The following is a 25,966-nucleotide window of genomic DNA, read 5'->3' as shown; positions in this document are numbered from 1 at the left end:
TGCTGTTAGAAGTGAAGAAAAAGATGGTTTCGTGGAAACCTGGAAAGCCTTTTATGAATTGATGCAGAATGAAGTGAGCAGAACCAGAATAATTTTACAATAAAATCACTATTACAAAAGTGAACAGTTCTGAAGTACTTAAGAATTCTTATTGATGCAGTGATGATCACCATGATTCCAGAGGACTAGTGATAATAAATGCTGCCCACTTCCTGACAAAGAGGTGATGGACGAATATGCAGAATGAAACACTTTTAGACATGACCAATGTGGGGATTTATTTTTCTTGACTTATTTGTTACAAGGGTTTTGTAATTTTCCCCCCAATATGGGATGAGGTGGCATAGAGAAAAAAAATACTTGATTATTGAAAGATAAATGAAAGAGGTTCTCAAAAAATATTTTCAAGTAGTATTTATTCATATTGCCTTTTATTTTCTTAATATAATTTGGTGAATTCCATAATTTAAATTCTTAAAAACTATTCAGTACATCAGATAATTAGCTTTCCTTAGGAAAGTAGTATATAACAAGTACGGACCGGATTTCTTGGGTTTACCACAGATGAACTAAAAGGGAGGGAGGATTTTAGATACTGTGACTTTTATTTATTTATTGTTCATCTGGTTGGTTCAGAATGAAAAGCGGTATCCTTTTTTCTAAAAAATATACTTATTGAAACAATTTTAAATAGAAACGTGTAGTCGTATTGTCCAATAAGATAAGAATTTTTTAGTGGATACAGGCTTAGGTTCCCATTTTTACATTTTAACTATGTGAATCTGAATGGCATACTTAACTCTGTGTCTTCTATTTCCTTATCTACTACCCATCTCGCTCTATTGGTTGTGAGGAAAGAGATTTGTAAATAATACTTTATGTCAAAAGTTCTAGGTTTTTTGCAAAGTTGAATTATTGAAATGAAGATCAGTTTTGAAGATCTATTAAGTGCATTGAATTGTAGCTGCTTAATGTAGTTAAGTGTTTTAATTTTTCACTTGCATTTATTAATAATTCACTTCAAATTACAGTTAAAGATTCCACCACTATAAATAGCACAAGCAATAATAAGGAGGAAGATGAAGATTATGAAGGCCCTTTCAGGCCTGCAAAAACCCTGAAAGAAGGGAGTGTACTGGATATTCTGAAAAGTCCTGGTAAGATAATAAGTAATTTTCTCAAGAAAACAGCTTTAAATTCAGATCTGTTATTAATATCAATTACCTATCCTGTTTTATATCTTAAAATTATTACTGAGTAGATGGTGTAGCCTTTAGAAATAGAGGTAGACAGACTTGTATCTGTTGCAGAGACAGAGAAGCTTTTGTGTTGTTCTTTTTCTCATATATCCCTGGAATTTAGGAAAGCAGTAACAAACCTGAATCTTAACAATTGGAAAATGATGGAAGAAAAAATGGTTTGCATAGGAAATGACTTACTGGAGGTTGAATAGTGGAAGAGGGGCCTACATTATGAAGGGTTTTGAATTGCAAGTAGAGGCTTTTCTGTGTGAGGGCCACTGGAGTTTATTATTTATTGAGTAGGGTGGTAGCAGCATTGATTGAATCAAGAACCAGGACCTTATAGAGCCCTGGAAAGAAGTTTATAATCCTCTAAAGGAGTTTGAGCTGAGTATTCCTTAGGGAAAGATCAAGTAGATAAAGAATGTTACTTAGACTATAACATACAGTTGAATGGACAACATAAAGAATTTTGTCCATTAGTATGTATATCTGGGGCTGAGAATTAGTTTGACTAGTAGTCAAATTAAATTATGAGTACCCTTAAATTTGCTCTAGAACAGGGGTTGGCAAATTATGGCCCTAGTGTGTTTTTAAGTAAATTTTGCTTTACTTAAAATTGTAAATACCACTCTTAACTTGCAGGCTGTTCAAAAACAGGCAGGACTAGCCCTTGGGCAGTAGTTTGCTGACTCCTGGTTTATAGAGTTAAGTCTAGGGTCTTACGTTCATATATGAAGGCATAGTTCAACAAGTAAAAACAAAGCATTAGACCATGACAGTGTATTCTGAGAAATCTCTCTGGTGATTACTATGATTGCCCTTGACTTGAGGGGAGTAATGCTGTCATTTCTGAGTAATATTATCCTGCATCATGGTTTGACTTAGTACTAAAGTCATTAATTTGTCAATTTTTTTCTTTTTTCTGTCACCCTTCCCTCCCCAACTTTCTCACACACATATTAGGTTTCACATCTCCAAAGACTGGTTCTCCTGCTGCTGTACAGCCTGCTACAACAAGCATAGAAGTTTATACCAGACCTGCAATAAGTACCTTTTCTTCTAGTGGACCAGGGTTTGGTGAAACTTTTAAAGCTGGAACTACTTGGCAGTGTGACACATGTCTAGTACAGAACAAAGGTATAGACAACAAATGTGTAGCCTGTCAAGCTGCCAAAGTGCCACCAAAAGATACTGCTAAACAAACTGGAACGATGACACTCAGTAACTCTGTACGACCAACTCTCCCCACAGCAGGGACTTTTGGTTTTGGAGACAAATTTAAACCAGCAGTGGGAACTTGGGATTGCGATACCTGTTTAGTACAAAATAAACCTGAAGCTACAAAATGTGTGGCTTGTGAAACACCAAAACCTGGGACTGGAGTTAAGCAAACCTTGACGTTGCCGGTGGCTTCAGAAAATGCAGTAACTGTGACTCCTTCATCTTCCAGTTATTCTATAGCCACTGATACCTTGGGATTTGGAGATAAATTCAAAAAACCCAAGGATTCTTGGGAATGTTTAGTGTGCTGTGTATTGAATAAAGGAGAAGACAGTAAATGTGTGGCCTGTATGTCTGAAAAGCCAGGTGAGTTTGTCGTTATCTGGAACAATTTTCTTCTTTAATAAGATTGCAATTCTCTACCACACTGATAAGGACAATATCATTCATGCTTTTAACATGTTCATATTTCTTTTCATCTCAACTAATTTTCCTATCACTTTAGATCAATAATGTCCCCATGGATTAGTAATGATGCTTGGAGTTAATTTATCAGAAAAAGGTCTCATTTTTGCAAAAATGTCTCTTCTCAGGGGTTTTTTGATTCCTTCTACTATTCCTCTTAAACATTTCCAGGTACAATCTTCTTGGTTAAAAAAAAAAGGAAGAAGGGAACAATGTTTTTTTGGAGGCTTCTCTGTAGTGGTAGCTTTTAGGTTATGTGATACAAATCCGTAAGAGATTTAATACAAATTAATAATTATTTTTCTTAGTGGTACTGCAGTGAGATTAGCAGTACTACAGTGACATTGTATCTACCCTATCAACTATTTTGCTTTAAGCTTTCCACTTATCCATCTAGCCAAAAAAGGGAAGCTGAGCTAGCTAGTGGTCTTTGAGGGAAAGACAGACTTTGTTCATTTGCACATAATTGTACTATTTTATGGGAAGTTTATGTTTTGATGTTAGTAGGTAGAGGTATTATTTTAAACATCAGGAAAAGTGTGTTGTGTGTATGTATTTAGCTAAGCTGCTAAGTTTATGTCCCAGAATCCCTAAAATTTGAGCATTCAGAAGAACCTAGTTCAGTGCAATCTATTTTCAGATCAGAGTTGAGAAAGGAATTCTTAGAAGTTCAAGCAAGATTGATTCATTAAGTTAGATATCCATTGTATAGTTGTTATGCTGTGGTATATATCATAGACTGTGGTATGTATCCTTTCAGATGATATTCAAGATGAATTAAGCTATCCTGTGGGATTAGGGGTCATTTATTGCACCTACTATGTTCTAGGACTATGGCTGCAGAGAAACAAATCAGCCCCTGTTCTCACAGAGGTTGTATTTCATTAGGAACAGCAAGTGCACAAAAAATTTGGAAAATATACAAAGTAATTTGTCAGTTACAGAGAGTAAATGTGTTGGAAGGGAAGTAGATCAGGATAACCTTCTTGTGGGGACTGAGACCTGAGGTGATGCTTTGAAAGGAAGGAGGGATTCCATAAGACAGGGTAAGGAGGAAGTGCACTCCATGAGTGTGAGACCACCAGTATAAAGGCATAGAGAAGGGAGGTGGAATATTCAGGGAACAACAATCAGGCCAATATAACTGGAACATAAGAGTACATAAAGGAAAATAGTATGCAATAAACCTAGAAATATAGACTGGAGATAGGGTGTGAATGAAAGCCTTTAATGCCAAACAGAAGAGCTAGTCTAGCTGCAGAAGAAAAAGTGGAGTTTTTCTCAGACAAGACTATTTTTGGGTCAGAACTGTGCTTTAAGATGATCACTTTAGCAGCTGTGTGGAAGGTGGACTGGAGAGGGTGCTAGGAGACTAATTAGACCGTTACAATACATAGTTCAAGCAAGATGTGATGAAGACCTGGACCACTATAGTGGCCACATGAATGGAGAGAAACAGATATGAGACATGGTGTAAATTAAGACATGAGGAATGAGAGAAATGAAAGCTAAGGATGAATCTAAATTTGTGTGACAGAAATAATGATACTACTTCCAATAGAAATAGTAAAATCAAGAAAAAGATATTTCTGTTTTGGACATAGTGGTTCAGAGATACCCGTGGTACATCTAGTTGGAGAGGTCTTATTTATAGTCAAATGAAAAAATCAGAAAATTAGCAAGTATTCCAAGAGTTTGGAACATTTTTCTCTTCTTTCCATGGTATTTAGTAAGAAGTTGTTTCCTTTTGAAATCCTCTAACATGGTCTTATGGTATGGAACCTGGGGATAAGGTAAGATTGGATTATGAAATAGAATAGTTTAACTTGATTATATTATTTTTCTGTGAAATAAGAAGAAAGCTTTTAGAACTGCCTAGAACTTTTTAGAACTTTAAATTCAGTACTTTGAAATGGGATAGGAAAGAATTCATGAAGAGAGTCTTATGAATTTTTAAAAATTAACATTTAAAAAACAAGTCTTTGGCTATCCTTGCGTAGAACTCGTGGAGGAACGTACTGAAAAGAATTAACTTCTCTTGCACAATGAATAAATTGAACAGTATGTGACTTAGAGACCTTACCCTTTTCAAAAGTACCTTTTCATTCATGCACAGATTGGTTATGTGTATGAATGGTCGTGTAGTTTGGAAGTTTTTTTTTTCTAACAGTTTGTTTAGTGCACGTGGCAAGAGAATATAAAAAGGGCCTGGGACTCATTAATTTGCTGGGCAACAAAATGATTCTCCTACAGTAACCATTTTTCCCTCCAAGACATACAGCATGTCACATTAATCTTCTTTTTCCCATTCCCTCTCTACTCCACCACTCACCCTCCAACTCCAATGCATCAATGCTGACAAGAATTCAGAATTGGCCTTTTTGTTTTGCCATCACTTTGTAAAATGCATCATCCTTTGCTTTGTTAGAAAAAAGCTCAGGGCAGCAATTTTTTCTTTTTTTTAAAATTCTGAACTTAATGAACACCAAAAAAGATTCCTGTATGCCAAGTGGAAGGGGAAAAGAGTACTTGAAAACACAATTTTGCCTACATAAAGTTACTTTAAAAAAAAAAAAAAGCGTATGGTATACTTTACATGTTAGTTCAAAGATCTGCTTATTTGTTGCCTTCTGAATTTCAATTAGTTCTCTGTTTTGTGCATGTTTTAAAAACAAACTTTTTTTCAGAAAGGGGCCACAAATGACCCTATGGCTCACTCCCCTGTTCCTCCCAAATCTCTTACCTCAAGAAATACAAAAAGAAAAACAGTCCTCAAGATTGTCAAGAAAAACACATCTATATGTTTTTTCAAAAATGTCAGGAAATGGCCTTCATACTTCATTATCAATTCTCTGGAATCATGATTGATCATTACGTTGATCAGAATTCGTAATCCTTTCAAATAACATTGTTACTACATAAATTGTTCTCTGCTTCTGCTCATTTTCATAGTCCATCAGTTCGTACAGTCCTCAAGTTTTTCTTTTGCCATTTCCTACAGTGTAATTCAGTAATATACTATATTATTATCTTCAGTCATTCCCCAATTGATAGGCACCCTTTTTATTTGCAGACTTGACTACAACTAAATGCTATGAATATTTTAAAATGCATGATTCTTTTTCTGCTTTGATTTCTTTGGAGTATGGAACTAGTGATATTGCTGGATTATATAGTATGCACAGTTTAGTGACTTGGGGCATAGTTCCAAATTGCTTTCCAGGCCTGGGGTCCAACTGGATTACTTCACAGTTCCACCAGTAGTGTATGTACTCCATACACTGTAGTTCCTCTTATGGCCATTTTCCTTTTTTCTCATCTTTTGTATTCCTTGCATTAATGACTTAGAGTGTATTTGTTTTAACTGTTGATAGCTTGGATTTCTTCCTCTGAAAACTGCCTTTTTACATATTGATCTTTTTGGAAATGACTGCCATTCTTACTATTTTAATCACTTCCTTATTTCTCTAATATCAGAACTTTATCTGAGCAGCTTGCTAGTTTTTCAGGGCAGTCAGTCTTAAAAGAGTAACTTGATATCAGATTAGGATATTTGTTGTCAAAAATGCTTTGACTAAAGAGTTTTTGGAATTTATTGGTGTAGAATGAGTAGTTACTATTTGCCAGGCCTAGAGGCCTGAGGGCTACCCAAGTCTTACCTTACCTGTCCCAGGTCTTCAGTTGGCCAAACCGGATAAACGTATGAGAGAAGAGACTTTCTGGAGTCGAACAAGGGTTAGGCTTTATTCAGGGTCCTGGTTACATGTGCAGGGGGAGCTCTTCCTTAGGAGGGAGAGAGAAATCTCCCAAGGAGGCAAAGATCTTACGGTAAGAGATTGGAAGCAGAAGTGTAAGTGGGGAGAGAGGGGGAGGGGAGAGTGAAGAGAGGAAAAACGGAGCCTTCTGTCCTGTCAGGGCCCCTCCTAAGCTAAGAGCGCCTTCGGGCTTTCCTGACCGTACTTAAGCTCTCCGGCCTCGTAGTTTGCACCTGAATACCGTGCCTGTTAGATAACAATAGGTGTGCCCAGACCCGGGCCAATCTCGAGGGCAGGGAGAGCTCTCTCCCATTTCTCATGGGAAGAGGCGGAAATATACGAGATTGCTCGGTCTCACTCCTCGATTCCCTGCTGTTTTCTGGGGGGCCTCATGAGAACTCTAAGATTTAGAAGTTCCCACCTTTACCCGCCCGAGACTGTCCACATGAAATTGAGCTTCCATCCCCAACAACTATTTTGATACATTTTATTTGAATTATTTTAAAATACATATATGTGTTATGTATATATAATATACGTATATTATATATGTTATACATATATTATATATATATATACATATATAAATAATAGATATTAATTAAAATACCAAAATATATTTTAGCCATTTTAAACACATCAATAATCAATATATTTTCTCATTTGAACAGATGACACAATTTGTAAGCTCTTATATGCAAGACAATAACCAGGTCCTAAACTTTTGTAAAAATCTGACATTTTAATGTTTAAATGCATATATTTATTAAGTGTATTCATTCTATGTGTATGGTACTCACAAAGTCTTAGGGTTGGGTTGTGAGAGAGCTGAAAGTGACCTCAGAGATCAGTTAGTCCTACCTATTCATTTTATAGATGAGTGACCTTGGAGATCAGTTAGTCTATCCTATTCGTTTTGTAGATGAGAAAACTGAAATCTTGAGAAAGTTAAGTAACTTATATAAATTCATATAAGTAACAGAAGAGCTGGAATTCAAACTCTCATTCTCTATATCAATGTTCTTTTAACTATAGTCTGTCTCGTTTCCCAGTTTAGTTCTGACAGAGCAGAGGGGTTAGTTAGCCTGTGCTGGAACACTGAGAAAAATAGGAAAATAATTTTATAGTAAGTTAGATGCCACTGTATGAAAATTAGCTGTAGAAATAAAGCAGACATGTTTGTGTTGTTATTCATAAAATTGCCGTTGACTTTTGATTATATTTTTATGTATGTGATTAGCATAAAAGAAGTAGGGTGTTATGAAATTTAACTGTTTTTAGGTGTGATTTAACAGGAATAAAGAAATACTCAGCTTCTTAGCAGGTGGCTCAGTTGCTTTCAAACGATGCCAGGCCAAGCTTAGTGTGTCTTAATTCTTCTTTGTCCATATTAAGAATCAGTCAGTCAACAAGCATTAATTAAAATGCCTCCTATGTGAAAAGACCTGGAGAATACAAAGACAAATAATATAGTCCTTGCTCTCAAGGAGCTTACATTTTCTTAGGGGAGACATACATGTATAAGTACATTTAGAGTAAACATGTTAGTTTATGGAAGAGAGGGCACTACTGGGGTTAGCAGGGAATCAGGAACAGTTTCAAGTAAGAAAGTAGTAAATAAGTATTCTTGAAGTAAATAAGGCATTTACTAGATGAAGATGAAAAAGGAATGCTTTCTCTAAGTATGCGATAATACAGTCACTACAAAAGCACAGAGACAGTCAGTAGAGCTGTGTGTGAAGGACGAACAGCAAGAAGGGCAGTTTGACTGAACCATAGTGTATGGAAATGGGAATAATGTATAATAAAACTGGAATGGTAGGTTGGGACTAGGTTGAGAAGGGCTTTTAAAGACCAAAGAAGTTTTATGTTTTATTTAAGAGCCAATAAGAATTTGAATAAGGAAACAGTATGGTTAGATCTGCAGTTCAAGAAAATCATTTTGGCAGTTGAATAGGGAACCCCATGGAATGCCCCAGTAGTTTTCAGATTTAACAGATCTGTTCCCACTAAGTAGAAAAAGCAAACAAAAGTTGAACGTGAGCTAAATTGCATTGCTTGAGAGATCTGTTTGTATGGACTAAAGAAACTAATACTTTTTCTCTTCCTGTTCCATTTTAGGAGGAGGTTCTGTGCCTGTGCCATGTAGTAATACAACTTCTGTTTCCATGCCTTCTGGAGGATTTCTAGGATTAGACAAATTCAAGAAACCTGAGGGTAGTTGGGACTGCGAAGTGTGCCTAGTACAGAACAAAGCAGATAACACAAAGTGTGTAGCATGTGAAAGTGCAAAGCCAGGCACAAAATCAGAACTTATAGGTAAGTAGTCGGTCAAGATGTTGCTGCTTCCCCCCCCCAATCTCCAGGGTTCATTTCACACTCATTTTTAAGTGACATGTCATCAAGTTACTGTTGGAATTATTAGTTAAATCTGTTTTCTTGAAAATTTACATAGTAAGCCAGATTATGTTGTTATCAGAACTTGTGTTTTGAATTGTAAAGATGATTCCATTATTTAATTTTCCAGTAAAATACAATAGAACTTAAAAACTTCTCTTGCACATTCTGCCAGTTAGAAATTGAGTTGAATTAAGTTTTAGAATTTAAATTTAATTTAAATGTATTCTGGTAAAGGTTGGCCCTCATTTAGAATTTGTTAAATGACTGAGACCTAAAGAGTGATTATTAATGTCTTGATGTTGACTTGGAGGGAAACTGCTAAAATAAGAGCACTTTGGGATCTGCCCTTGGCCTATGCTGTTTATTTAACAGTTTAATTTTTGATGTGGTTGAAGGCAAAGATGGCATCCTTGTAAAAAAAATTTTTCTTTTTTAATTTCTTCTAAGTTTTTAGTATTCATTTCCATAAAATTTTGAGTTCCAATTTTTTCCCCATCTCTCCCATCCCCCCACCCCATAATGCCTTACATTCTGATTACCCCTTCCCTCAATATGCCCTCCTTTCTATCATACACCTCCCTTCCCTTATCCTCACCTTCTCTTTTCTTGTAGGGCAAGATAGGTTTCTGTACCCCATTACCTGTATTTCTTATTTCCCAGTTGTATGCAAAAACAATTCACAACATTCATTACTAATACTTTGAATTCCATCTTCTCTCCCTCCCTCCCCAACCCTCCCCACTGAGAAGGCAGGCAATTCAATATAGGCTGTATAAGTGTAGTTTTTCTAAAGACTTCTGTTATAGTCATGTTGTGTAAGGCTAACTATGTTTCCATCCATCCTGTCCTGTCCCCCATTTATTCTATTCTCTCTTTTGACCTTGTCTCTCCCCCAAAAGTGTTTACTTCTGATTACTCCCTTCTCCCATTTGCCCTCCCTTCTATCATCCCCCCATACCCCATTTATCCCCTTTTCCCCTATCCTTCTGTAGTGCCAAGTAGTTTTCACATTTAACAGATTTGTTCCCACTAAGTAGAAAAAGCAAACAAAAGTTGAACATGAGCTAAATTGCATTGCTTGAGAGATCTGTTTGTATGGACTAAAGAAACTCTAATACTTTTTCTCTGTCCTTCCCTCAAGCCAAATGTGAAGAGAGTAAGCTTCCCTTTTTCCCTCTCACCTCCTCCCTTTTCTCCTCCACTGAAGAAGCTTTTTCTTGCCTCCTTGATGTGTGATAATTTACCCCATTTCATTTCTCCTTTTCTTCTCTCAATATATTCCTCTCTCACCCCTCAATTTTATTTTTTTAGGTATCATCCCTTCTTACTCAACTCACCCTGTGTTCTCTGTGTGTGCGTGCGTGCGTGTGCGTGCATAATCCCTCCAACTACCCAAGTACTGAAAAAAATCTCAAGAGTTACAAACATTATCTTTCCATGTAGGAATGTAAGCATTTCAACTTTAGAAAGTCCTTTATGTTTTCTCTTTCCTGTTTACCTTTTCATGCTTCTCTTGATTCTTGTGTTTAAAACTCAGATTTTCTATTCAGTTCTGGTCTTTTCATCATGAATGCTTGAAAGTCCTCTATATCATTGAATGACCATTTTTTCCCTTGAAGTATTATACTCAGTTTTGCTGGGTAGGTGATTCTTGGTTTTAAGCCCAGTTCCTTTGACTTCTGGAATTTCCTATTCCCAGCTCTTCGATCCCTTAATGTAGAAGCTGCCAGATCCTGTGTTATCCAGATTGTATTTCCACAGTACTCAAACTGTTTCCTCCTGGCGGCTTGCAATATTTTTTCTCCTTGACCTGGGAACTCTGGAATTTGGCTACAATATTCCCAGGAGTTTTTCTTTTGGGATCTCTTTCAGGAGATGATCTGTGGATTCTTTCAGTATTTATTTTGCCCCCTGGTTCTAGAATATCAGGGCAGTTTTCCTTGATAATTTCATGAAAGATGATGTCTAGGCTCTTTTTTTGGTCATGGCTTTCATCAGGTAGTCCTTTAATTTATAATTATATATATAATATATATGTATGTATACACACACAATGTATGTAATTTATAATATATAAATTGTCTCTCCTGGATCTATTTTCCAGGTCAGTTGTTTTTTCAGTGATATATTTCACATTAACTTCAATTTTTTCATTCTTTTGGTTTTGTTTTGTAATTTCTTGGTTTCTCATAAAGTCATTAGCCTCCATCTGTTCTATTCTAATTTTGAAAGAACTATTTTCTTCAGTGAGCTTTTGAACCTCCTTTTTCCATTTGGCTAATTCTGCTTTTTAAAGTATTCTTCTCCTCATTGGCTTTTTGGTCCTCTTTTGCCAATTGAGTTAGCTTGTTTTTAAAGGTGTTATATACTTGTAAAATTCGCAGAAAATATAATACTATAAGAGGAATAGCTGATACAGTGGGTAAATGACAGCATCCAAAATTTAAAACAGAAAAATGACACTTTAGAAGAGAGGAAAGGCTACATAGCAGTTTATTTGAAAGAAAAAGAACTAATTGTCATGCTATAGTTTGTTTAATGTTTTATGTTTTCTAATTTGAGCTTCACAACAACCCTATGAGATAGGTGCTATGGGTATCTTGTATTTTGAGTATTCCTTAGTATTGAATAATACTTGGTGTTACACCTGTCTTCCACATTAGCAAACTGAGGCTCAGAGAGTGTCAGGAGATAGGATTTTTGAACCTAGGTCTCCAAGGCTAGTAGTCTAGGAATGCCACATTGCCTCTCTTCCCAATGCAACATATGAAATCCAGAAAAGTTCTTGTGATCTTGACTACATTTTTAAGCATCATCTCTAGATGATAGCCCTGATAGCCTTATCTTATTCTGCTGTCAGACAGCATCTGTATTATTGTGTTTCCTTCTGGGTGTTGTGATTTGGGTAGAATACTGATAAATTAAAGATCCGTGAGGAGGAAAGATCTAGAACTGTAATTCAGAAAAGAAGGAAGGGTAGGAGAAAGAAAAATTTTCTTTATCTGTTTTTAAACTTAGGAATTTAGCACCCTTGGTTAGTAATAGTTCACATCTATATAGGGCTTTGAATTATTTTATGTATCATTTGAACCTCACAGCAACTCTTAATCTTATTGGCACTATTTTTATAGATGAGGAAATAGTCTTTAGACTCTTGAGATATTGTGATTGCCCAGGATCACATAGCGAGTAAGCACCTAAGACAGGATTTGAATCCCAAACTTCCTTACTTACAGGCCATTAGTCTCTCCATTATATTGTTATTGGTTGAGTTTGGAATAGAGGAAACCTTACTTAGAAATAATTCTTAGTTTAGTGCATTGCAGGGCAGCGAGATTGTGCAGTAGTACACCAGGCCTGGAGTCAGGAAACCTCAGCTTCCTGAGTTCCAGTCTGGTCTCAGACACACTTAGTCACTTTGTGACCCTGGGCAAGTCACTTGACGCTGTTTGCCTCTGTTTCTTCATCTGCAAAATGATCTGGAGAATGAAATGGCAAACCATTCCAGTATTTTTGCCAAGAAAACCCCAAGTGGGATCACAAAGAATCAGACACTTGAAATGACTGATCAACAAAAACAAAAAATTTGTTGTCGTGTGTTCTGTCCTTCTCTGTATTATCAGTATAAAACAGTATATTTCTCACTGAGAAATAATTTTTCAGAGAAAGAAAAATTGTTTTGTATGTTGGTAAGCTTGAGGTTATGTAGGATCACTCACAAATATCTTTGATGCCTTAAATTTTAAACTGAGCAACTAGAGGTTTGACTTCAGTTTTTTTCCTAAAGAAGAAGCACTGTCTATTCCCTCAACTGTTAAAACAACTCCCCTGTGGTTTTCTGAATCTCCAGGATGTTTCTTTCTGTATATTATGAGATGAACCACTTGACTCTTAGTTAACTTAGTTCATTGATTCTGGACACTTGGTCATTAATGCCTACAAAATAAACCGCAGTCATACCCTAAGTATTTAAAGAATTAGTTCTAGTTTTATTGTATTTATTCTTTTGGAGATAGTAGCTGTAATTCTGCATGATAATTTATTTTTATTTGTTTTTGAAGGTTTTGGCACCCTTTCCTCTTCTTCAGACTCTGGAGCCCCATCCTTCAAATTTGGTATTTCAGCATCTACTTCTGAGTCTTCTCAGACAGGAGCAAGCACAGGAAGTTTTAAATTTGGTGAACAAGCGGGCTTCAAATCAGATTCTGCATCTCCAAACCCCATGAGTGGGGGCTTTAAGTTTTCTAAACCTGTTGGGGACTTCAAATTTGGAGTTTCATCTTCTGATTGTAATTCAGAAGAGAGTAAAAAAGACAGTAAGAATGATAGCAATTTTAACTTTGGAGTTCCTTCTGGTTTAAGCAGTTCATCTCCTTCAGTGTCATTTCAGTTTGGGTCACCTAATCCTGGGCCACAAGAAAAGAAAGAGGAGCTTACTACATCTACAACAGCAGGCTTCACATTTGGTACAAATGTTACTACTAGTCTCACCCCTGCTGCTACCACTGTCACCATGACCCCTTCTGAGAATAAGACTGGAGTGGGTGGCTTCAGCTTTGGATCAACTGAAACAAAAAATACAGCAGTAACTCCTTTTGCATTTAAGAAACCAGAGGAAAATAAGGAAGAAACCCCTGCAGCCAAGGGAGGAGGGTTCCGTTTTGGCAATGTGGAATCTGCTTGTCTGCCATCTGCTTCGGTGTTTGTTATGGGAAGGACAGAGGAGAAACAACAGGAGCCTGTCACCTCTGCTACTTCTCTAGTATTTGGGAAGAAAGCTGACAGTGAAGAGCCAAAGTCTCAGCAGGTGTTTTCCTTTGGGAATTCTGAGCAAACCAAAGATGAGAGTACAGCAAAACGTGCATTTAGTTTTAACTTGACAAAACCAGTGGAAAATCAAACTGAGCAGTCAACAAAAGTCCCTTTTCCTTTTGGGACTCAGACTAGTACTGCAGCTGGTAAGTTCATGTATTGATGATGACTTGATTGTATAATTCAGTAACTCTTAATTCAAGGATCTTAATATAGACTGTTCCAAAATTATAGTTTCCTACTGTTAAGAATGAACAACTTATTCCCATCCTTCATTGACATAATAGGGTTTTTATTATCTGAACAAGGCACAAGCAATTGATAAGTTACCTGCTTTTCTCAGTGATAGAACTTGTTCTATCAAATTATGAGAGGCGGGGATTGGGAAAACTAATCGCTGGAAAGAGAGTATGAAAAGTGGAATGTTTTCACACATTTAATGTTTTTGAAGTAAAGGGAATAAAGTTTCTTTCAGCTTACCTTTTTTCTGTGGAAACAAATCACAGGAAAGATAAATAAATTCTTCCTTTCTTTTTAGAAATAATCCAGTTTTTAAATGGAAGAAGGGCAGCTCAGTGGTGCAGTAAATAGTGCACCATGCCTGGCTTCAGGAACACCTGAGGTCAAATCCTGTGTCAGACACTTCCCAGCTTTGTGATCCTGGGCAAGTCACTTTACCCTGTTTGTCTCAGTTCCTCATCTGTAAAATGAGCTGGAAGAGGAAATGGCAAAGTTGTCCCAATGTCTTTACCAAGATATCCCCAAATGAGGTCATAAAGAGTCAAACACAACTGAAATGATTCAACAGTAACAAAAATTGAGGAAAAAGTATATTATCAGAGAAAAAGAAAACGGGAAAAAGTATCCCCTGTTCAAGGAATGGAGGGTGTGTGGCATCCATATATGTCATTGTGTGTGTGTGTCTGTGTTGAAACATTGAAACTAGCGATCTAAGCAGATAATAGACAGTTGTGATAAATGTTACTTTTATTAATAACTATTTGTCCAGTCTGAGTAAAAGTTTGGATATTGTTTCTCAAAAATATTTTATAGAAGTGATGATCATTGCTAAATTATCTTAAAATTCTCCTTGAGGGCGGGTATTTTGGATTTTTTTTCCTCTTTGTAATCCCTAGCGTCTGCCACACTGGACACTCCACAGTTAGTAAATCGGTAAACATTTATTAAGTGCTTGCTGTGTTCCAGATGTTCTGCTAAGTGGCAGGGATACAAATACAAAAAAAAGGACAGTCCCTGCCCTCAGTGAGCATAAGGTTTAACGGAGAAAGATGCGGAGGCATGGTAAAGTCAATCAGAGAAGTCCCAGAGTAGTGTGCAGCCAAGTGAGAAATGAGGTGTCTGAGTTGAGCTCCCTTCTTAAATGGAGTTTTGGAGTTCATGCCTCCACTCTCCAATCAGAGAAGCAGAAAGTAGTGATGAAGATTAGACCAAGGCTAATGAGATCATCCCAATAATGAGTTTCTTGGAGTGTGGTAGAGAAGTCTCAAAGTAGTATAGCCATAAATATTTGCTTGTTGGTCAGTTGATTATCTTAAAGATAGTGACTGTGAAGCTTCTCAGTTCTTAAAATCAATTTTAGTGTGAACAGGTTTGAACCACAAGTAGGGTTTTCTATGATGTTTGTCTCTTTTGGATTATCTGTAGATTTACAGATCTCTTCTTAAAAGAGATAAATTATATTTATCACTTTTGAATTTGAATGACATGTATTTACATTAGTTGCTCTTAAGCTTTCCCACTAACAATAAACTAGAAACCAACATTTTTTTTTTATAGAGACTGAGACTGCTAGAGCTGCAAGGAAAACACTCTTGCTTTGGATGGCATATGGCCAGTACTAATGTACATTAAACAAATTTATTTATTTATTTTTTCCTTTTTCTTTTTTTTTTTTATTTTGTAATGTTTAACAATCACTGCCATACAATTGCGATTTTATCCCTCCCCACCTACTCCCCACTACCCCCCTCCCTCCCCACGACTGCATACAATTCTGTATAGATTCTACATATACTTTCCTATTGAGTATATTTTCACTATAGTCATGCTATGTAGTCAGACTAAGATAAATGAAAGAAATCGTATAACAAATCAGAACATGATACACAAACACATACACATACACAAACATGATCTGCTACAATATGTGAGTGACTTCCATATTTCTCTCTCTGAGTGTGGCAGGCATTTTGCCTTGAGATCCTCCATTGGGATTTTTTTTTTTTTTTGGTAAGAAGTTCTTGTGTTATTACAAAAATCTAGGTCTACCAGAAGAAACTCTCACACACTGTGGTTGTTGCTGTGCATAAAGTTCTCCTGGTTCTGCTCCTTTCACTCAGCATCAGGTCATATAAGTCCTTCCAGGCCTCTCTGAAGTCTTCTTGTTCATCATTTCTTATGGAACAATAGTACTCCATTACATTCATATACCATAATTTATTCAGCCATTCCCCAATTGATGGACATCCCCTTGACTTCCAGTTTTTGGCAACTACATAGAGTGCTGCTATAAATATTTTTGTACATGTGGGACCCTTTCCCATTTTTATGATCTCTTGGGGATATAGTCCTAGTAGCGATATTGCTGGGTCAAAGGGTATGCACATTTTTGTAGCCCTTTGGGCATAGTTCCAAATTGCTCTCCAGAATGGTTGGATGCGCTCGCAGCTCCACCAACAATGAATTAGTGTTCCAACTTTCCCACATCCTCTCCAGCCTTTATCATTTTCTTGTTCTGTCATGTTTGCCAATCTTATAGGTGTGATGTGGTACCTCAAAGTTGTTTTGATTTGCATCTCTTTAACCAATAGTGATTTAGAGCATTTTTTCATATGATTATAGATAGCTTTAATTTCTTCCTCTGAAAATTGCCTGTTCATATCCTTTGACCATTTATCAATTGGGGAATGACTTGTATGATTATACATTTGGATCAGTTCTCTATAAATTCTAGAAATGAGGCCTTTATCCCCGAGCTTAGCTGTAAAAATTCTTTCCCAATTTACTACATCCCTCCGGATTTTGGTTGCATTGGGTTTGGTTGTGCAAAAACTTCTCAGTTTAATGTAATCAAAGTTATCCATTTTGCATTTCATAATGCATTCTATCTCTCCTTTAGTAAAGAATTCTTCCCTTCTCCATAGATCTGATAAATACACTATTCCTTGCTTCTCCAGTTTATTCATGGTATCAATCTTTATACCTAAATCATGTACCCATTTGGACTTTATTCTTGTGTACGGTGTCAGGTATGGGTCTATGCCTAATTTCCTCCACACTGTTATCCAGTTTTCCCAGCAATTTTTGTCAAACAATGAGTTCTTATCCCAGAAGCTGGGGTCCTTGGGTTTATCAAACAGAAGGTTGCTATATTCCTTGCCTACTGCATCTTGAGTGCCAAGTCTATTCCACTTGTCTACCTCTCTGTTTCTTAGCCAATACCAAGTGGTTTTGATAATTGCTGCTTTATAGTACAGTTTGAGGTCTGGTAGCGCTAAGCCACCTTCCCAAGCCTTTCTTTTCATTAGTCCCTTTGATATTCTGGACCTTTTGTTTTTCCAAATGAATTTTGATATTATTTTGTCCAGCTCTAGAAAGTAATTGTCTGATAGTTTAATTGGTATGGCACTAAATAAGTATATTAATTTGGGTAGAATTGTCATTTTTATTATATTAGCACGGCCGACCCATGAGCAACTAATGTTTTTCCACTTACTTAAATCTGACTTTATTTGTGCAAAAAGTGTCTTGTAATTGTGTTCATATAATCCCTGGGTTTGTTTTGGCAGGTAGACTCCTAAGTATTTTATACTGTCTACCCTAACTTTAAATGGGATTTCTCTTTCTATCTCTTGCTGTTGGACTTTGTTGCTAATATATAGGAATGCAGAAGATTTGTGTGGGTTTATTTTGTACCCTGCAACTTTGCCAAAGTTGTTTATTAATTCTAGTAATTTTTTACTTGAATCTCTGGGATTCTCTAGGTAAATCATCATATCATCTGCAAAGAGTGATAACTTAGTTTCTTCTTTGGCTATTTTAATTCCTTGGATATCTTTATCTTGTCTAATCGCTACAGCTAACATTTCTAGTACCATATTAAATAATAGTGGTGATAATGGACAACCTTGTTTCACCCCTGATCTTATTGGGAATGCATCTAGCTTATCCCCATTGCATATAATGCTTGCTGAAGGTTGTAGATAGATACTGCTTATTATTTTATGGAAAGTTCCCTTTATTCCTACATTCTCCAATGTTTTTAGTAGGAATGGATGTTGTATTTTGTCAAAAGCTTTTTCTGCATCTATTGAGATAATCATGTGGTTTTTGTTAGCTTTGTTGTTGATGTGATCAATAATGCTAATAGTTTTCCTAATATTGAACCAGCCCTGTAGTCCTGGTATGAATCCTACCTGATCATAATGTATTAATCTCGTGATAAGATGCTGTATTCGTTTTGCTAGAATCTTATTTAAAATTTTTGCATCTATATTCATTAGGGAAATTGGTCTATAATTTTCTTTCTCTGTTTTGTCTCTTCCTGGTTTGGGTATCAAAACCATATTTGTATCATAGAAAGAATTTGGGAGGACTCCTTCTTCCCCAATTTTCAAGAATAGTGTATGTAGTATTGTAATTAACTGTTCTTTAAATGTTTGATAGAATTCACTTGTGAATCCATCTGGCCCTGGAGATTTTTTCCTAGGGAGTTCATTGATGGCTTGTTCAATTTCTTTTTCTGAGATGGGGTTGTTTAAGTATTCAACTTCCTCTTCTGTTAATCTGGGCAATTTGTATTTTTTAAAATATTCATCCATCTCGTTTAGATTATCGAATTTGTGGGCATAAAGTTGGGCAAAGTAGTTTCTAATTATTGTTTTAATTTCCTCCTCATTGGAGGTGAGTTCACCCCTTTCATTTTTAATATTAGTAATTTGGTTTTCTTCTTTCTTTTTTTTTAATCAGATTGACCAATTTTGATCAATTTTATTAGTTTTTTCATAAAACCAACTATTGGTTTTATTTATTAATTCAATAGTTTTCTTAATTTCAATTTTATTAATCTCTCCTTTGGTTTTCAGTATTTCTAATTTGGTATTTACTTGGGGATTTTCAATTTGTTCTTTTTCTAGCTTTTTCAACTGCAAGCCTAAGTCATTGATCTCCTCTTTCTCTATTTTATTTATGTAAGCATTCAGAGATATAAAACTTCCCCTAATAACTGCTTTTGCAGTATCCCATAAGTTTTGGTATGTTGTCTCACTATTGTCATTCTCTCGAATGAAATTGTTGATTGTTTCTATGATTTCTTCTTTAACCCAACCCTTCTTTAGAATTAGATTATTTGGTTTCCAATTGATTTTTGGTTTCTCTTTCCATGGCCTTTTATTACATGTAATTTTTAATGCATTATGATCTGAAAAGGATGCATTGATTATCTCTACCTTTCTGCACTGGATTGTGAGATTTTTATGTCCTAGTACATGGTCAATTTTTGTAAATGTTCCATGTACCGCTGAGAAAAAAGTATATTCCTTTCTATTCCCATTTAATTTTCTCCAAAGATCTATCATATCTACCTTATCCAGAGTTTTATTTACCTCCTTAACCTCTTTCTTGTTTATTTTGAGGTTGGATTTATCGAGTTCAGAGAGGGGGAGGTTGAGGTCCCCCACTAGTATAGTTTTGCTATCAATTTCTTCCTTCAACTCCCCCAACCTCTCTTCTAAGAATCTGGATGCTATACCACTTGGAGCATACATGTTTAGTAATGATATTGCTTCATTGTCTATGGTGCCTTTTAGCAGGATATAGTTTCCATCCTTATCCCTTTTGATTAGATCTATTTCTGCTTTTGCTTTGTCTGAGATTAGGATTGCTACTCCTGCCTTTCTTACATGAGCTGAAGCACAATATATTCTGCTCCATCCTTTGACCTTTATCCTATGTGTATCCCCCCGTTTCAAATGTGTTTCTTGTAAGCAGCATATTGTTGGATTATGGCTTTTAATCCATTCTGCTATCCGTCTCCGTTTTATGGGAGAGTTCATTCCATTCACATTCACAGTTATGATTACAATCTGTGTATTTCCCTCCAACCTCTTTCCCACCATTTGTGCTTTTAGCTCTCCCGTCTCCCTTCCCCTCCTCAATAGTATTCACTTTTCTCCCCCTCCTCCTGCAGCCTTCCCCTCCTTCTTTTGACCCCCCTCCCTTTTAGTCCCCTTTACTCTTATTGCTTCTTTCCTCCCTCTTAGCCACCCTCCCCTTTCTTACCCCTTCCCCTCCTACTACCTATAGAGCTAGTTAGGATTATCTACTTAAGATTATTGTTCCCTCCTTTGAACAAATCAGATGAGAGTACCTCTCAAACAATGCTCATCTCCCTCCCCTCCTTCCCTCTACTATAGTTTTGTACTTCTTCCTGTGATATAATTTGCCATTTTCTGCTTCCCCCTTTCCACACCTCTTATTACATTCCCTTCTCATACTTAAATCATATTTTTGACATGACATCATTTACTTTATACCCGTTCCCTCTACATATATCCCTTTTATCATAATAGCTGCACAGTTCTCAAGATTAACAGGTATCATCTTCCCTTATAGGGAGGTAAACAGTTTGCCCTAATTGAGTAGCAAGTTTTTGTTTTTGTTTTTTCCCCTCTGTTTACCTTTTTATGATTCTCTGGAGACCTGCATTTGAAGATCAAATTGTCTATTGAGTTCTGGTGTTTTGGTCAGGAAGCTCTGGAAATCCCTTATTTCGTTGAATGACTTTCTCCTTGCCTGAAATGTTATGCTGAACTTTGCTGGGTAGTTGATCCTTGGTTGAAGTCCCAACTCCTTTGCCTTACGGAATATTGGGTTCCAATTCTTTTGATCTTTTAATGTAGAAGCTGCAAGGTCCTGTGTGATCCTGACTGTGTGTCCTTGATATTTGAATTGTTTCTTTCTGGCTGCTTGTAGTATTTTCTCCTTCACTTGATAGCTCTGGAATTTGGCAACTATATTTCTTGGGGTTTTGAGTTTGGGATCCCTTTCGGGAGGGGAACGGTGGATTCTTTCGATGACTATTTTGCCCTCTGAGTCTAGTACTTCTGGACAGTTTTCCTTGATGATTTCCTGGAAGATATTGTCCAGACTCTTTTCTTCATCATGGGTTTCTGGCAGGCCAATAATTCTTAGATTTTCTCTCCTGGATCTATTTTCCAGGTCAGTTGTTTTTCCAATTAAATATTTTACATTTTCTTCTATCTTTTCATTCTTTAGATTTTGTTTGACTGATTCTTGTTGCCTCATTGAGTCATTAGTTTCTACTTGCCCAATTCTAATCTTCATCGTAGTGTTTTCTTCAGTTAGCTTTTCCATCTCCTTTTCCATCTGACCAATTTTTCCCTTTAAGGAGCTATTTTCTCCATTTAATTTTTGTACTTCTTTTTCCATTCGACCAATTTTCCCAGTTAGGTTTTGGGTTTCCTTTTCCATCTGATCAATTTTCCCAATTAGGTTTTGGGTTTCCTTTTCCATTTGATTAGCTCTTCCTTTTAGGGAATTATTCTCTCCAGTTAATTTTTGAACTTCCTTTTCCATTTCTTCAATTTTCTTTTTCAGGGTGATGTTCTCATCAGTGAATTCTTTTTTTATAGTTTTAAAATCATTGGCCAGTTTTTCTTTTATATCCTTCTTCAGACGTTCCAGGTAATCTAGTTGTGCTTGCGAGAAATTCATAGTCCCATCTGAGGTTTCAGATGGAAGTACAGTCTCAGCCCTAACCTCTTTGGTGTTTGTGTTTTGGTCCTTATCCCCATAGAAAGATTCTATGGTTTTTTCACTTTTCGTCTGCTTTTTCCGATTCATGATGTTGGCTGAGTGTTGTAGCTTTTGGTTCTTTCAGTCAGAAGGTACAGATCTTTAAGTTGAGCTGATGTGTGTCTAGGCTAAAAGCCCATTAAACAAATTTAATAAGAAATTTGTGATAGAAACAACTGAATATGAATCCTCATTGATTTCAGTAGCATCAGAAATGGAAGCTTGCTGCTTTGTTATAATATGCTTTCTTTGTAATGGAATAAGCAACCACATAACAAAATCAGTATAAGAAACGAAGTGGGAAAGTGGACAAAATCTGGGAAAATAGAAAGGATGGATTTCAGTATGATTTATTTAAAATAACCTATGCCTCCTCTAAGGATGGAAGGACAAATTATGAGGAGCTCAGAGCTTGCATTGATTTGAAAATTGGCTTATCAGGTATTTTGGGTAGATGATTTAAGGAAATATGTATCTTTAACTCAGGCCTCTGAAAGTTTAGTTTATCTACTTAAAACTATAGAGAAGAAAAATTATATGAAAAATTAGCTTAGTTTAAAGTGGATATGTTAGCTTTACCAGAAAGGATAATGTTTCTGATAGTCATACTTTTTTGACATAGGAGAAGGAGAAGATGTTGCCAAATTATCCCTACTTTCCACCAGAATCTCTATTTAGGAGTATCTTATTTTTGTTCTTAAATTAGAAAGAAGCTTTTAGGTACATTGTTGGCACCAAATTATTTGTTCATATGACTTCCTGAGTTTGGAAGTAGATGCATAGAAGAAAGCCTTGCTCTAAAAAACTTGAATATTTAAAGATGTTAAGCCACTCAAATAAAGATATTAAGCCAAACAGGCATCATCTGAACTCTGCACAGATACTCTGAGATTGAAGACTATAAAAAGTAATTCTGAATGGGAAAAAAAGGCGTAATGTATCAAAGAAAATTCCAGTTTTTTATTGCAACACCAAAAAAATGTGAGTTAAAAAATGGTATGGAAAAAAATGATTAAGCAGATTGTCTGAACCATAAAATACTGGATTTTTATAGGACTTGAAGTCTTTCATTCTTTTGTTCATTCATTCATTCATATCTAATTCTACATGACCCCAGGGACATTGTCCATGGGCTTTTCTTGGCAGAGATACTGGAGTGATTTGCCATTTCCTTTTCCAGTGTGTCCCCATTTTACAGATGAGGAACAGAGGCAAATAGAGGTTAAATGACCCAGGGTCACACACAGTAAGTGTCTGAGACCAGATTTGAATTCAGATCTTCCTGATCCCAGGCACAGTATATTTATTGCACCACCTAGCTGCCCTTCCATCTTTTTGTAGAATATGGCAAATTTTTCTAAACCCAGGAAATTGCTGGAATCCATATCTTCATAACTACTAAAAATTAGTTAGCCTCATTTATTTGGTGTTTATAGTGCCTAAGAGAGTATCATAGCATCATCTACTCTACTCCTAAATTGGATGCCCCAGTGTTAGTTGTCCATTAATATTCTGAATCTGAAATTCGGTGAAATGAGTATATCTGGGAGAACTCTAGAAAGTGAACAGAGACTGGAAGAGAAACCTAATATTTAAATTATCTACGATAGTTTGTGATCCAGCCAAAGAGGAAATTTTTCACTTGTGGTGAAAGACTTCGTGCATATGGTGAAGTAGGTGAAAAACGAATCCAAACTCCAGAATTTAATATTGGTTGTCCAGGGTACATCAAGGCTTAGTGATTACTAGGCACATTCAGGACCTTAAATACTTAAAAATTAAAGCTTTAGTTTTAGGCATGTCCCAAGAAATTTCCTGGGTGTCAAAGCACACAGACTTCTTTTGTCGTGAGGTGATGGTGTCTGAGTAATTGGATTTTAAGAACTTTTCACTATTTGTGTTTTGCAGATCAAGGAGCAACAAAGACAGTCTTCAATTTCTTGAGCAGTAATTCCTCCAACTCAAATGTAACACCACCAACTACTTCTGCTGCTGGTGGTATGTTTGGTGGTGTCACCTCTGCCTCCAACCCACCTGTTACTGCCTTTATATTTGGACAGGCCAGCAATACTGGGACCACGTCTGCCTTTGGTAACCCCACAGAATCCAGTGCATCTCCGTCTTTTGTCTTCTCTCAAGACAGCAAACCAGCCACCACATCTAGCACAGGTGTTGCTGTTGGCCCATTTGTTTTTGGCACAGGAGCCAGTAGCAGTAATACTGCAACCTCCAGCTTCAGCTTTGGAGCCACAACTTCAACTGGTTCTGCAGGTATATTTAAAATACACGGGGTAGGGTGGGTAGTCAGTATTGAAACTGCATCACATTTTTAGGCGATTTTCTTTCTTATATTTGTATCCCTAGTGTCTGGCGCACAGTAAATATTTAATAAATATTTTTCATTCATTCGTCTCTGAGGCAGCTAGATGATAGAGTGTATAGAAGTCCTGGTCCTGGAATTAGGAAATCCTGAATTCAAATCTAGCTTCAGACATTAGTATCTGTGTGACCCTGGACAAGGTGCTTAACTGGTCTGCCTCAGTTTCTTCAACTGGGGATGGGGATAAAATGGGGATAATTTAATACATACTTCTTGGGGTTATTATGAAGATTGAATGAGATAATATTAATAAAGCACTTACCACAGTGATTGGCAGATAGTAGCCATTTAATAAATGCTTATCTCTTTTCCTCCCTTTTCTGTCTCATTTCTTTCCTTTTCCTTTTATTTATGATAGTGGTATCTATAGACAAAGGGTTCTTAACCTAGAGTCATAGACTTGAGTTTTTTTAGTATCTAGATAACTAATTCAATAAAATTTATTTCCTCTATAATTCGATGTATTTTGTCTATTTAAAAATCATTATTTTGAGGAGGGGCTCATAGTCTGCATCAGACCTGCAGAGGTACAAATAAGTTAAAAACCCCTGTCTCTCCCACTTGGCTTAGAAAGTTGATTTCAGCTTTCTACCCTATGCATTAAGTGAGAATTTTGATAATTCCCAATTCTTGTTGATTCTTCCTCTACATCATCTCTTGCATACATCTTTTTATTCACATAAATATTGCCCTAGTTCAGGTCTTGTCTCTAATTCATTCTTTACATAACTGCCAAATTGATCATTCCTGGGATAAATATCTGACACTTTCCACATATCTTTCTCAAATATACCTGTTAGGTCTAGAATACAATACAAAACTCCTCCACCTGACATTTAAAGCTCTTAACAATCTGGCTCCAACCTGTCTTTTTAAAATTGTTATTGATGGTTTTTGTTTTATACAGTATCCTCATTTTCTGGTATATATTACACTGCACACTTCCAAAAAACAAAAAGATGAGCAAAAATGACTTTATTTGACAGCGTTTTGTACCTGTAATCTCCCCCATTTCTCCTGAGAGGAGGAAGGTATTATTTCATCATTTTTTCTCAGGGACAAAGATTTATCACTGCAGTTGCTTAGAGTTTGTTTTGATAGTATTATCATTGTTTTGTGTTTTCCAAGTCTCCTTTTCTTCACTTTGCATCATTTTATACAAGTCTTCCCATTTTTCTCTAAATTACTCATGTTTATTGCTTTTCATGCGCAATAATATTACATTACATTAATTTACCACAGTTTGTTCAGACATTCCGCATTTGATGGGCATTTTGTTTCTTAGGATCATAGATTTAAACCTAGAAAGGAACATAGAAGTTATCTGGTCCAACCTCCTTATTTAATGGATTAGAGAACTGAGTTCCAAAAAGTTTAGGTGACTTGCCCAAGGTTACACAGGTGGTAAGTAGGAAGTAGAAAAAATTTGAACCCAGGTCCTCTAACTCCAAATCCACCACTTTTTTCAACTGTACCATCTTGCTCTTCATAAAAGCAACTGATAAAATAAATGACAATATCAAAAGGCAGTTGAACTGTAATTGATTATAGTGATCAGTCTTGGTTCCAGAAAACAGATGAAGAAACAGACTTCTTTCCCTCCTCAGTAGAGGAAGGAGGAATTACAGGTATGCTGTTACATAGACTGTCACATAAGGTCCCTTTAATTCAGCTCTTTTTCCTTGTTATAATCAAAGATTTGATGAAGTATGGTGTATATCTGGAAATGATTGCTGGGGAAGAGAAAAGACATCAGTAATGTGACTTTTTTTTCCCCTCCTGTAGGTGGGGAGTAGGTGTGAGAAAGATTGCTAAATACTATCAGTGCCAAGCGAAGTTCTATTTTATCTTAG

At 36.2% G+C, this 25,966-nt stretch overlaps 1 protein-coding gene across 1 annotated transcript in view; it reads left to right on the top strand.

Moving 5' to 3' along the window:
• The window catches only part of NUP153 (nucleoporin 153), a 93,580-nt gene that overhangs the window by 59,412 nt on the left and 8,202 nt on the right, over positions 1-25,966 (top strand). Inside the window, exons 15-19 of the mRNA XM_072603924.1 lie at positions 1,032-1,157; positions 2,208-2,831; positions 8,807-9,004; positions 13,147-14,043; positions 23,642-24,004. Of these exons, the coding sequence (XP_072460025.1) occupies positions 1,032-1,157; positions 2,208-2,831; positions 8,807-9,004; positions 13,147-14,043; positions 23,642-24,004 (2,208 nt within the window). The remainder of the gene's footprint in view (positions 1-1,031; positions 1,158-2,207; positions 2,832-8,806; positions 9,005-13,146; positions 14,044-23,641; positions 24,005-25,966) is intronic.

Source organism: Notamacropus eugenii, chromosome 4 (genome assembly GCF_028372415.1).
Source record: "Notamacropus eugenii isolate mMacEug1 chromosome 4, mMacEug1.pri_v2, whole genome shotgun sequence".
NCBI classification, from domain to species: domain Eukaryota; kingdom Metazoa; phylum Chordata; class Mammalia; order Diprotodontia; family Macropodidae; genus Notamacropus; species Notamacropus eugenii.
This window is presented reverse-complemented; position numbering and strand designations above follow the sequence as displayed.